Here is a 12,659-nt window from a genome sequence, read left to right on the forward strand (position 1 = left end):
TTACTTATTGATTTATTGATTGATTTATTTCTGTTCCAGACTTTGTCATTCCTGGTGATGTCTCTTGGTAGACGAAACGTTGAATAATTTATGGAGGATCTTGGTGAAATAGTTTTTGCTCACTCCCGAATGGCCGTATCCTTGTCAGAAATTTGAGGAATACGAGAAAAATTATTAACTGTCAGAATGCGGTCGTTTTTAACTGTACTTGCATACAAGAGAATCTGCTCTATATTTTACTAATATATATATATGAGTGGTGGGGTGGTGAATTTAAACGCCAAGAATCCGTTGAAGTTTTATTTCTGACGTTTCGTCCTTCTAGGACTTCTTCAGAGTATACACAAATAAGACAACGACAACTTATTTGTGTATACTCTGAAGAAGTCCTAGTTGGACGAAACGTCAGAAATAAAACTTCAACGGATTCTTGGCGTTTAAAGTCACCACCCTACCACTCATTCTGTCTTCACACCTATATATATATATATATATATATATATATATATATATATATATATATATATATATATATGTATGTATGTATGTTAAGCACAGATTTTTTTTCTGTAGTTATCACACTGGGCTATTTTCCCCCCGACTGTTGGAACAGATTTGCATCCCGCAGTTTCTGGGAAGAAATCTGATATGCTGAAAGAAAATGAGTTCCCTCCAGCATATTGAACGACATTCTGTGTGACTTTTACAAGAAAACAAAATAACTTGGTATAATGATATTGCAGCGGAAAAGCTTTTGGATGTAGGCAGTACCGTCAATTAATGGGAAGATGGAAGGAAAAATAGCCCAGGATGAAAGGCAAGGGAATAAAAAACACATTTTCTGTGTTTACCTCACCGCCCTGCCACTCCTCTCTCCCGAACTTCACCATACCTGCATCACCTTTTACAGACGAAGATCCAATAGGTTTCGACTTCAGGGATCAAGATCGAGTGGCTTGGGAGGACAAGGGGAGCTACTCAGAGGTGAGTCACGTGATCTTCTACAACAGAGTTTCTCAACCTTTTCACCCTTGCGTAACCTTTAAAATAAATTTGCATGTCTCAAGGAACCCTGCGCAAAAAAAAAAAAAAAAAAATTATATATATATATATATACATATATATATATATTGTTGCAGAAACCACAGGGAAATTAAAGTCGGAATACTGAACGTTTTCGTCTATTACGACATCCTCAGAGTACAAGAAAGAAAAAATTAGAACACAATATTTATACAGAAGTAAGAAAACTGGGAGAGGTTATAGTCACATAAAACCTTCGCACATTATACATACATACACAATCAATTACACATGGAAATGTTAATGGTAATAATAATAAAAGTACATACACATTCATATACACATGGAAATAAGAAAGGTAATAGTAACACAAAACAAAAACAAAAACAAAAATTCAAAAGAGCAAAATCATGTGGCCGAAAGGTCCATAGGACATTTGGTACAAATAGGAAACTTGGTATTGCTTAAATATCCTATGATTATTAGATTGTTTAACTAAAACACAAGATAGTATTATCAAATTGTACAAACAAAACAAACAAACAATATTTAACAGAAATAAGAAAACTGAAAAGGTTATAGCCACATAAAACCTCCGGACGTTATACATACATGCACACTCATATACATATAGAAATATTAATGGTAACAATAAATTTAAAAAATTCATACACATTCATATACACAGAAAAAAAAAACTATGTGGCCGAAAGATCCACAGGACATTTGGTACAATTAGGAAATTTGGTACTGTTTTACTATCCTATTAATTATAAAATTGTCTAGCTTAAATAAACCTAAACTCGAGTTAAAATTATTATCAAAATTGTTCTTTATGAAACAGGATTCAATGATGTTCCTATCTAAAGCTGAATTACAATCAACAATTTTCTTAACGTTGTCCCAGTCAATGTTGTGGTTTGTGTCCCTAACATGGACAAAAACTCCACTGGACATTTGGCCCGTCCTTATACTGTACCTGTGTTGTTTCATCCTAATATTTAATTCTTTACCTGTTTGGCCAATATAACAGGAGCTACAGTTTTTACAGGGAATACTATAAACACAGCCTACATTATTACAAGGGGAATTTTTAATAAGGAGTTCTTTGATGGTGCTGTTTTTGAAAATAACATTAATATTAAACTCCTTAAGGATGCGAGGAAGTCTCACAAGATTATCATGAAAGGGAATTACTAAAAGATTTTTCTTACAAAAAGTATCTTTTTGGGTTGTATTGAAATAAGACTTCCTTGCCCTATGTTGTGCTTTATCTATAACATATTTTGGATATTTCAAACCCGATATATATATATATATATATATATATATATATATATATATATATATATATATATATATATATATATATATATATACCATATCTCTCTCATTTTATTTTCGTCGTAGCAATAGGTTAGATAGGATGATGTCTATATTACATTATTACAATAACCAATAATATGTCGTGCGTGTCTAATTATGTTCCGTATATGAAATTAAATAGAAAATCAAAAGTGCATTAGCTTGTCTCACTTGTTTTCGCGGAACCCTTTGGGACCTTTTGCGGAACCTTAGGGTTCCGGGGAACCCTGGTTGAGAAACGCTGATCCATAATGACTGTAAGAGGGGGTTTACACGGCTCTAATGGTTCGTCGAACGCGGTTCGACAGACACGTGATTAAAGTGATGTGTGAACATGTGAACGGGGTATTTGAGGTTTAACCAACGTGTTCGACAACCAAATACCCCGTTCACACATCACTTTAAACACGTGTCTGTCCAACCGCGTTCGACGAACCGTTAGACCGTGTAAACCCCCTCTTACAGCAGCGTTTCTCAACCAGGGTTCCCCGGAACCCTACGGTTCCGCAAAAGGTCTCTAAGCTTTTTCATGAAAGTAGTTGTTACCGACAAGACTGAAGAGCGAAACGTCGTACAAATAAAGGCTCCGTCCTCACATGGTGTTTAACTCGTCAATCTAGATAGCTGGTCTTGTATGAGACCAATTGTCCTAAATATTTCCTCAGTTTCTCAAAATTGGCTCTCCTGAAATCATGTACTAGAATGTTATTCGTGCTATTCATATCTTCTCATGTAATATAGAATCTTATTTATTGATGATTGCTAGAGCCTAGACTGTCACCCACTTATACGTTTTTTGTTAGATCCTCACATTTAGTGAATAATAAATCCAGAATATTCTATCCCCTCGTACAAAGGTAGAGGATAACAGTGAGCTGCAAGTCTAAAAGGAGAGAGGCCGGAGGAAGTGGATAGCTTTAAGTATTTGGCAGCAAAGGGAGGAGTGGAGGTGGAGGTAGATTGTAGATTGAGAGAAGCAAGTAAATGCCTTGGAGGATTAAAAAGTGTTATGAGAAATAGGCATTTGGGAATGTATGAAGGGATGATTGTTCCGACGACATTGTATAGGACAGAGACATAAAATTTAAGAAAGACGGAGGGAAAGTTTAAATGTGTTTGAGATGAAATAGCTGAGAAGTATGGCAGGAGTTACTAGGTTGGATAGAATGAGAAACGATGAGGTGAGGAGGAGAGCGGGAGTGAAAAAGATGACAGATAGGGTTGATGAAAGATTATTGAGATAGTTTGAACACATGTAAATAATGAGTGAAGAAAGGTTAGTAAAAAGTGTGGAAGGCAGAGGTGGATGGAGTAAATTTGAGGAGACGACCTATGATGAGATGAGATGGGTAGGGTGAAGGGGGCGTTGAGAAAGGGAGGAATGTCCGTTGAGCAAGGAAGGGAGAAGGCAAGAAATAGGGATGAGTGGAGAGTAACTGTGTATAGATGATACTGTTATGCAAGGAAGAGAAGGGCAGGGGATAGGGGGTTAGGAGGTGTTTATGTATAAATGATAATTTGACGGAGCCCAAAGGTATTTCTCCCCGTCTTTTCTTTTTCTGCATGAGGGGACGGAGAGAGGGTGTCGCCGATTAGGTGAAGCGGCCTTGATGTGGATGTGCTGCGTCTTGCTACATTGGTTCTGACCCAGGGCAGTAGGCGGGATACAGGGATGACCCGTCATCCATGAGGAGCTAAGATGAGAGTTGGGAAAGAGTGGTAGATGGGAGTGGAATGGGTAGTAGTAGGTACGTACCTTTCCTTTGGCTTGGCTACGTTCCTTATAAATGGGGGGGGGGGCTTTTCGTATATAGATCTTGTACCACATCTAAAGATTTTTGCGCTTCCTGGTCTCATACTAATTTTTCCCAGTCAATGCTTCTATAGTTAAAATCTCCTATGATCATTTTGTGTGTGTGTGTGTGTGTGTGTGTGTGTGTGTGTGTGTGTGTGTGTGTGTGTGTGTGTGTGTGTGTGTGTGTGTGTGTGTGTGTGTGTGTGTGTGTGTGTGTGTGTGTGTGTGTGTGTGTGTGTGTGTGTGTGTGTGTGCTGGAACGCCATGTGAATTTTTCGAATCAGGGGATCATTCTGTTCAATGCTTTGATGATTTGGAGGTCTGTAAAGGACACCGATAATAAGTTTCTTATTCTTGCCTATAATCTCTACCTAAATAGATTCTGTGTTTTCCTCTTCCTTAATCGAATTGTTGATAATAAAATTTGTTGTGTTTTTTGACGAAAAGTGCTACTCCTCCCCCCTCCTGCCTACCCTATTCGTGTGAAATAACTTGTATTCTATCTCGACTTCCGAAAGCAAGTGTTTATCCGCCATATTGATCCAAGATCCAGTGATAGCTATAGTATAAAATCTCTCTACGCTTGCTTTACCTCGTAACAAATCAATTTGATTCATTACGCTTCTGTTGTTTGTAAAGTAAACCGCTGAGTATCCTTTCTCTATCTTTTCAGTCCCTCCCTGAGCTGTTTTTTTCTTTTCTAAACTATTTTTGATACTTTCCCCCCGACTTCCACGTAATCTATATATATATACAGTAAATAAGATAAAATAAAAATAAGTAAATAAAATATCAGGATGGCTATTTCTCGCTCAAAGGATTCAAACAATGGTTCTAGCACATTCCCCGACCATATACTTTTCAATCTTGTCTCTAACATCACCTATTCCCGCCCTTGGGAAACACACCTGAGTCCTATGTTTCCTATCTTTATTACAAAAGGCCCTATCTAAATATCTCACCTGCTTCTCCCCTACAACCAAAATTTTACCTGTGGGCAGGGATCTAGCGTCTTCCATTCCCTTCCTCTCTTGCAACTCCTTCATTTGTTCTTTTTTGTAGCCCCGCAAGAGCTTGAAAAGAGTTCCTGCATTCAAGCGGACCTGGTAAAGGCTTTCTACCACCTCCCCGAGTTTTCCTGGTCCCCGTTTTTCACTCAGGTTTCAAACACGGTTGGTCGTCCGTGTTTTGGGCTTTCGAACGAAGAACTCGATTCTACTTTATAAGTTTTCGTTCCAGTTTTTGTTTGCGGAGCGCACGGAGCGTCTGCTACGGAACGCGAAGGCAGAGGGGAAACCTTTCTTCCTGCAATTGGCCTCGCAAAATATACATTATCCATATGAAGTAAGCCAAGACTGGGATGACGCCATGTAATGTAGGGTAAAAAGGACAGAATGTAGGCGAGACCTTAACAAGTTTCTTTGTGTATTTAAAGTGTCGAGTATACACAATCTTCTTTAAAAATACTACCTCATGTGTTTTTTTCTTCTACCCCTGCAATATAGCTTTCAAAATAGACTACTTTCAGATGATGCCGTCTATAGGGGTTTTATGACATGAATGTTGGATTAAATTAGACTTCTTGTGTAATCCAAGTCCTGTTAGATCTATTCTTCTAATGACCCCCTCCTGGGAGCTATCATTGATCGTATGCACTGTATCCTTTCGCACAGGTTCCCAAAATCTACGAAGATCTGTATCCGGACATTGACTTTCAAGTGGACAGGCTCAGATACGCCATGCTGTCGGCCCTGGATGACACGATCGGAAGGGTTGTACGTACGTTGAAGGAAGAAGGGCTCTATGACAATACAGTCATCGTGTTCTCGTCAGACAACGGAGCGGAGTTGGGAGATTTCCGTAAGACATTTATCCGCAGGGTTGTATCATAGGGCACATGATTCCATCTTGTGACATGTCTCTAATATATGGAACTCTCTCATCCCAACTGAGTATTTTCCCTCTGTCCAGATGGCAACCTGCCGCTGCGTGGCTACAAGTGGAGCTCTTTCGAAGGTGGAACCCGTGTACCCGCCTTCATCCACTCTCCACTTCTGGGTCTGGAGCCAAGAGTCAATAAAGGGCTATTCCACATCACAGACTGGTTCAACACCATTCTCGACATAGCCATGGAGGGGGAGGAGATGTCTGCAGACGAGCTGCACCACAACGACGGATTTTCTCGGTGGAGTGCCCTCAAGAACGGCGCACCGTCACCGCGAACTCACTTCATCTATAACCTTGATATTTTCAGCGAAAAAACCAAAGGGGCCATCAGGTAGGTATACACCTCGTGTCCTCTGCGCTGCAAAGTTTAGACAATCAGCAGATGGATTGTTTTACTTATCAACTTACTAGATAAGACAGTTCATGTTACTGTTTTTGCAGGCGGGATAATTTCAAGTACGTCACTAGTGAGCTTGGAGGTTTTGATATTGGAATGCATGGCCCATGGCTCTTCGACTTAGACGGTGAGTACACACCTGCATTTCTATGGTTGTCTTCCATCTTTGGACGATTAAGTGCATTTTGTATATTTCTAACACTTTCCCATATCGCTGTATGAAGACGGGGCTACATGTTGTTGGGGATCTTGTGAAAAAGAAAAAAACTCAAACCAAGGATGTGTTTCATCATAGGATCTTTTGCATGTCCTTTTCGTGACCCCCCTCCCCCAAAAAAAAACTACAAAGAACTAGTCCAGGTGTCTCGTACATGTCCTTCTCTTTACAGTCGATCCCAGCGAGACAAAGAACCTGATGGACGAGAAGCCTAACGTCGCAGCGGACATGGAGAAGGAACTCCACCAGTACCTGAAGGACGTACTTCTCTCTGATTTTCCCTTGACAGATCCTGCCGGAGATCCTGACAACTTCGGAGGCGCCTGGAGTCCTGGATGGTGCACGGCCACCTAAAGCAACCTTACAGGAACCTAAGAGAACTTGTTGGAAACAATTCTTACTCTCTTCCTATCAAAGCTTTGACTCCTCGATTAATTTACACGTTTAAGAATTTGCTCGTTTCTTTTATTTCTTATTTTTTCTGCATCTATAAGTTTATTTTGGTTTTCTGTGGGTATATTTTGCTATTACTATCCATTGTAAATACTAAGAAATACTTTTAGCCATTTCTTCACAATACGCATCTTTTCTTGTCTCTAATAAATCTAATAAATCAGAAGGTCTAATTGATTCTCACAGATTTGTATTATCTGACCTGAAAACAGCTAATTTCAACACTTACTACAAAAGCTACAACGTATGATTGAATGGCAAGGTGATATGAAAAATTATGACTTGGACGATATAAAACACCCAAATTTTTTTTTTTTTTTTTTTTTTTTTTTTTTTTTTTTTTTTTTTTTTTTTTTTTTTTTTTTTTTTTTTTTTTTTTTTTTTTTTTTTTTTTTTTTTTTTTTTTTTTTAAGGAAACCCAGCCCCCTAACTATTTTTGTTAAAAGAGATTGATACAAGAATGAAAATAAAGGAGGGTGTTAAGTCCTTAAGTTCTGAACATATACTCATATATGCAAACTTTCTGAATCACCACATGATGCCAAAGTCAATTCAAACACTACAAGCGTGCATGCACACACACACATGTTCATGCACGCTCGTGCATACACACACGTTTGTGCACACTTGCACAATAATAACTGGAAGATGAGGACGCAGACTAAGTTGGAATCATACATATGATGAATTGGAGAGTAGGTGACGGAACTCCACGAGTGTTACTCCTTGCCCAATTATGCATACTACAAAAAAAATATAAGACACATTCATAACAATGGTAGTTAACCAGCTTTATTGCATAAAAGCAATGTAGAGTAACAACAGAAAAAAAACATATTCCAGGTACAAAAAGACTATACAAAGGAATCCCACTATCACCCTCACTGTTCAACCTCACCATGAGTGATTTACAGTCTTTTACTATCACGTAGCCTCTCAAACTGCCACATTACAAACCTTGGCACATCCCCACCTTCACCTCAAACCTTTCACTCACTCCATTCTCTACTCTCACACAAGCTCTACTATTCACATAAAAACTTCTGACCAACCTCACTGGCCTTCCCCATATCCCATACATCCACAACACATCTCATAACACCTCTGTCAACCCTGCAATATGATTTTTCCAATTTGTAAAAGAGACATCCTTACCCTTTGTAAAAAATCTGTTGTATCTTAGCACATCTGCTCCTTCAGACAACCCAAAGTTACCTTCACTTTCATGGAGTGCCAACTACTGTGTATCTGTAATAAAAGAAATTCAATTTATGTATATCAAATATAAACAAAAGCATTAAAGGCCTACAGTGTTTCCAAGATGTAAAAATACTACCAGTTCATAAGCAGAAACCACTCACCTTGGTATAGAGAGCCATCTGTTTTACTATTAGCATCGGAGACCAATCGAGGATGTCTTTCTCCAATGTATTCGGATACCTCTCGTTTGCATAATACCTCAACAGCATTAGTAGCATGATCTGAGGGCACATTGGGATTAAACTGGCCCTGAAAGATTCCAGGTAAATAAGTGCATTACACATGCGGAATTAAGTAGCATACTAACACAAACCAAAGACCTGACTAAATGGATTAATGTAAAGGTATCATCTGCATACCTGAAATTTTATAAAGACCCTCTATTTCCAAAATCTGTTACACTAGATACTTTATGCTGTCTCGTTGGTAGGGGTCACGTTGTCTTTAACAAAACAAAAAAGTGCCCTTTCATCCTCCTTATATGCGCTTGACATGTGGGCCCTTCTACAGGAACCTGCTGTCTCTCATACCACTTGTTCATGACGGTCCGCAGTACACATTGGCAGTCGTTGTTTGAGTGGCCATTATTGACTAAAAGTTGCGTAGAGCGATTAATCTCGTTCTGGGTAGAGATCCAATAGGAACAATGGGTGAAAGCCGTCATGAACAAGTGGTACGAGAAGCAGCAGACTCCTGTAGGAGAAGGCAATACCTTTACCATATTCTACAGTGCCTACATGTCAAGCGTATATATGAATGAAAGGGCAGTTCGCATTATTAAAGACAACGTGACCCCTGCCAACGAGACAGACCGCATAAAGAATTAATTTACTATATGAACAAGAGAACCAAGGACCTCATTATGAAAACTAACAGCTCCCCACGCCCTACCGACATCAAGTGTGTCAGACTGGTGTACCAGTTCCAGTGTCCATTTGGGGACTGCGCACCAAGACTCCTACATCGGATTCACCACTACTCGCCTTTCCAGACTTCTGATGTACCACCTCAACAGTGGAGGCCATAAACGGCATCTCCAGGGGACCCACAACATCCCAATCACCATATCCATTTTAGAGGAAAATGCCAGAATTATAGACAGAGTGACAAGCGCCACCTCGCTCTTGTGTTAGCGTGGTATGTCGTACATCATACCATTATCGTATATTGTACTGGTGTGATGCTTATTTGGGGAATTATATGTTTCCCCCTTCTTTATAAAATTGTCATATGTTTTGCTGTTTGCCGTTTTATTATTTATTGTAATTATGTGTAATCATTGCGTATATTTGTAATTATATTGGATATCACATAATGCGATGCACGTTTTCTCGACAGCTTGGGTCAGTGCTAAGCCAGCTCTCGTTGTATACACACGCATAGTTGTCAGTGAATACAGTGTATTTCCCACAATCTGATTTTCATTTATGAGCCACCCAGTACACTCTCCTTGAACCCCTCCACATCAAGTACAGTTAGCCCATAATGAATACCTCGCACGAAGCCCCCACCATCCTTCCCAGCCTCAAACCCTTCAGAAACCGCTAAACCAGACGCCCCAACAACTACACAAACTAGCCCCGTCAAGAGCAGACACTCCGGCCGCGGCGGACGCTCAGTTCATAGTAATTGTCCCTTGCAGTAATCCTCTCCTATTGTCCACATGTACCCTCTCCCAAATCTAAGCCACAGTTACGGTAACCTTCTATGTGATCTCTCCCAGTATTGATATGTACCTTCTCCCGTGTTTACTTTCTATCTTTATAACCTAACTTTCACTGTATCTGTTGCAATTGAAAATGCTAACTGTCCCACGCATTGGATGGCTTCTACCGGTAACTTTGTCTTTTCTTTACCTTTCCATGCTAGAGATATCTTCAGAAAACTTGAAATTTTTCATCGAAAATTCATCACGGCACAATTTGCTGTAGCATATAATTCAATGTGCCTTAAGGAAAATATCTTACCATGGTCTTGGATTACGTGTTGGACTCGTGATCGACAGCTATTTCCCTCACGGAAAAGAGCTCACCGTTCATATATGACCGATCTATGGGTAATGCTATGACCATACACATGCACACCCAACTCCCCGTCAACAAGAGTTGGATTAACGACAGGCAGCTCAGAGACACTAAAATTATTTCAGCCCTGGGCAGAATTCGAACCCGGACCTCCATTGTGGCGCCCAGGAACTCTACCAACTGCTTGTGCGCGTGTGTGTGTGTGTGTGCGTGTGTGTGTGTGTGTGTGTGTGTGTGTGTGTGTGTGTGTGTGTGTGTGTGTGTGTGTGTGTGTGTGTGTGTGTGTGCGTGTGAGTGCGTGTGCGTGTGTGTGTGTGTGTGTGTGTGTGTGTGTGTGTGTGTGTGTGTGTGTGTGTGTGTGTGTGTGTGTGTGTGTGTGTGTGGCTGTGTGTGTGTGTGGACTGAATATCCCACTATTGGAGAAAATAAAGAACTTTCTTTTCTCCGACAGTAGGATATTCAGTCTATCTTAACATGGTTTACTATCAAATAATTCCGACTGTCGCCCCCGGATTCGAACCTGGTCTCGTGAATTCTCACTGCCGTCGCCTTACTGACTTAGCTACTGACCCTATAAAATTCAACAACCTGGAAGTTAATCTGTGGTGATTGGTTTGACGACACCACCAACACCATCACCACTAGTTGCTACTAGAGGTTGATACTAGTACAGTGATACTAGTCGATACTAGTTTTCGTCATTGCATCGCGCTGGGCATGACGCATCGCACGCTGGGCCCTTCTCGAGTAAAAACACTTTAGAGCCATATGCTATTCTGCTGCAGTTTGCAGTTCTGAAGTAGACACGTGATGGGATGTTTACGAAAAAGGCATGTGTTCCCATTGGTCATTTGTGGTATACAGAGAAAATCTTAACCAATCATAATGAGTTGTAGGAGGAGCCTATAGATTCCAGAGGTTCCCTTATAGCCAGCAATAGTGTAAATTTCAGTCTTCAGTCTTCTCTCTTAAGAAATCAACCCAGTGTCAAGTTCAGTCTTATCTGGAATTTCAATTTATTCATATTAACGTTAAATAGTCTATTCGTGACTCGAGTAGTGCATCATGAACCTTGAAGCATCCTCGCAAACCAGAGAAAGGTCTGTATCAATTAAGACATAGTCCAGCCTCCCACACCCGCACACCCGTACACATCACAGTCATCTATTTTGAATATAAATTAATATCACATAATAATAAAAGTCACATACTTAGGAAACATTAGTCTCATTCACCACTAAATGTGAAGTGATAATTTATTGTACATACGTTTGTTCGTGTTCCTTGTTATTCTAGTTATCTTGGCCACAGCTACCACTTACATATTTATTCGTAAACAAGGAGCACGACAAATCTACTTCGCGAGAACTAAGTCGTCTGCTAACTACCATCTGTACTTATATTTCACAGTGAACCAGGGCAACTCTAGCTAGTGGTTAAGACTGGTACGTTTCCTTGATGGACTTATCGCCGTTGTCATGCCTGAATAGAATCACCAGTGACGGTGATGTCGATCAAATAATTCCGACTGTCGTCCCCAGATTCGAATCTGGGCTCGTGAATTCTCACTGCCGTCGCCTTACCGACTGAGCTACTGTCCATATAAAATTCACCAACTTGGAGGAACTAAGTCGACTGCTAACTGTCCATCAAGGAAACGTGCCACTCTTAACCACTAGCTAGTTACCCTGGTTCACTGTAAAATATAAGTACGGACGGCAGTTAGCAGTCGACTTAGTTCCTCGCAAAGTAGATTAACTTCCAGGTTGGTGTATTTTATAGGGTCAATAGCTCAGTCGGCAAGGCGACGGCAGTGAGAATTCACGGGCCCAGGTTCAAATCCGGGGACAACGGTCGAAATTATTTGATCGACTTCACCGTCACTGGTGATTCTATTCATGTTTTACTATACTTAACATTCGACGGAAAACTTCTCACTAAACTATTTCTTCAACCAATCTCCTCCTTACCTCTCACTACTTCACCTATCTTCGTACTGGATGTACTGTCGATCTTCAGCCCTGCTCTGCGGAGTAAATGTCCTAACTCTTCTGTGTACTTGGAGTTGGGAACCACAATGATGCCACCTTCCTCAGTCTCCTTTATCTCATCCTTTCTTTTTTTCATTATTTTAAGCGCTATTTTCTTCAAACTATGGAGTAACTCTTCTGGATATTT

General features: G+C 40.1%; 1 protein-coding gene across 1 annotated transcript; it reads left to right on the top strand.

The window, feature by feature from the left end:
• The first annotated feature begins 795 nt into the window (after positions 1–795).
• On the top strand, positions 796–7,391 carry LOC143024925 (arylsulfatase I-like). The gene is made up of 6 exons (XM_076184392.1): positions 796–984; positions 5,423–5,527; positions 5,857–6,043; positions 6,155–6,461; positions 6,572–6,654; positions 6,917–7,391. Exons 1-6 carry the CDS (start codon positions 811–813, stop codon positions 7,096–7,098), a joined length of 1,038 nt encoding a protein of 345 aa, XP_076040507.1. The 5' UTR covers positions 796–810; the 3' UTR covers positions 7,099–7,391.
• The last annotated feature ends 5,268 nt before the right edge of the window (positions 7,392–12,659 follow it).

The sequence above is a fragment of the Oratosquilla oratoria genome, chromosome 4, assembly GCF_046742065.1.
Source record: "Oratosquilla oratoria isolate Oo_2021 chromosome 4, ASM4674206v1, whole genome shotgun sequence".
Classification (NCBI taxonomy): domain Eukaryota; kingdom Metazoa; phylum Arthropoda; class Malacostraca; order Stomatopoda; family Squillidae; genus Oratosquilla; species Oratosquilla oratoria.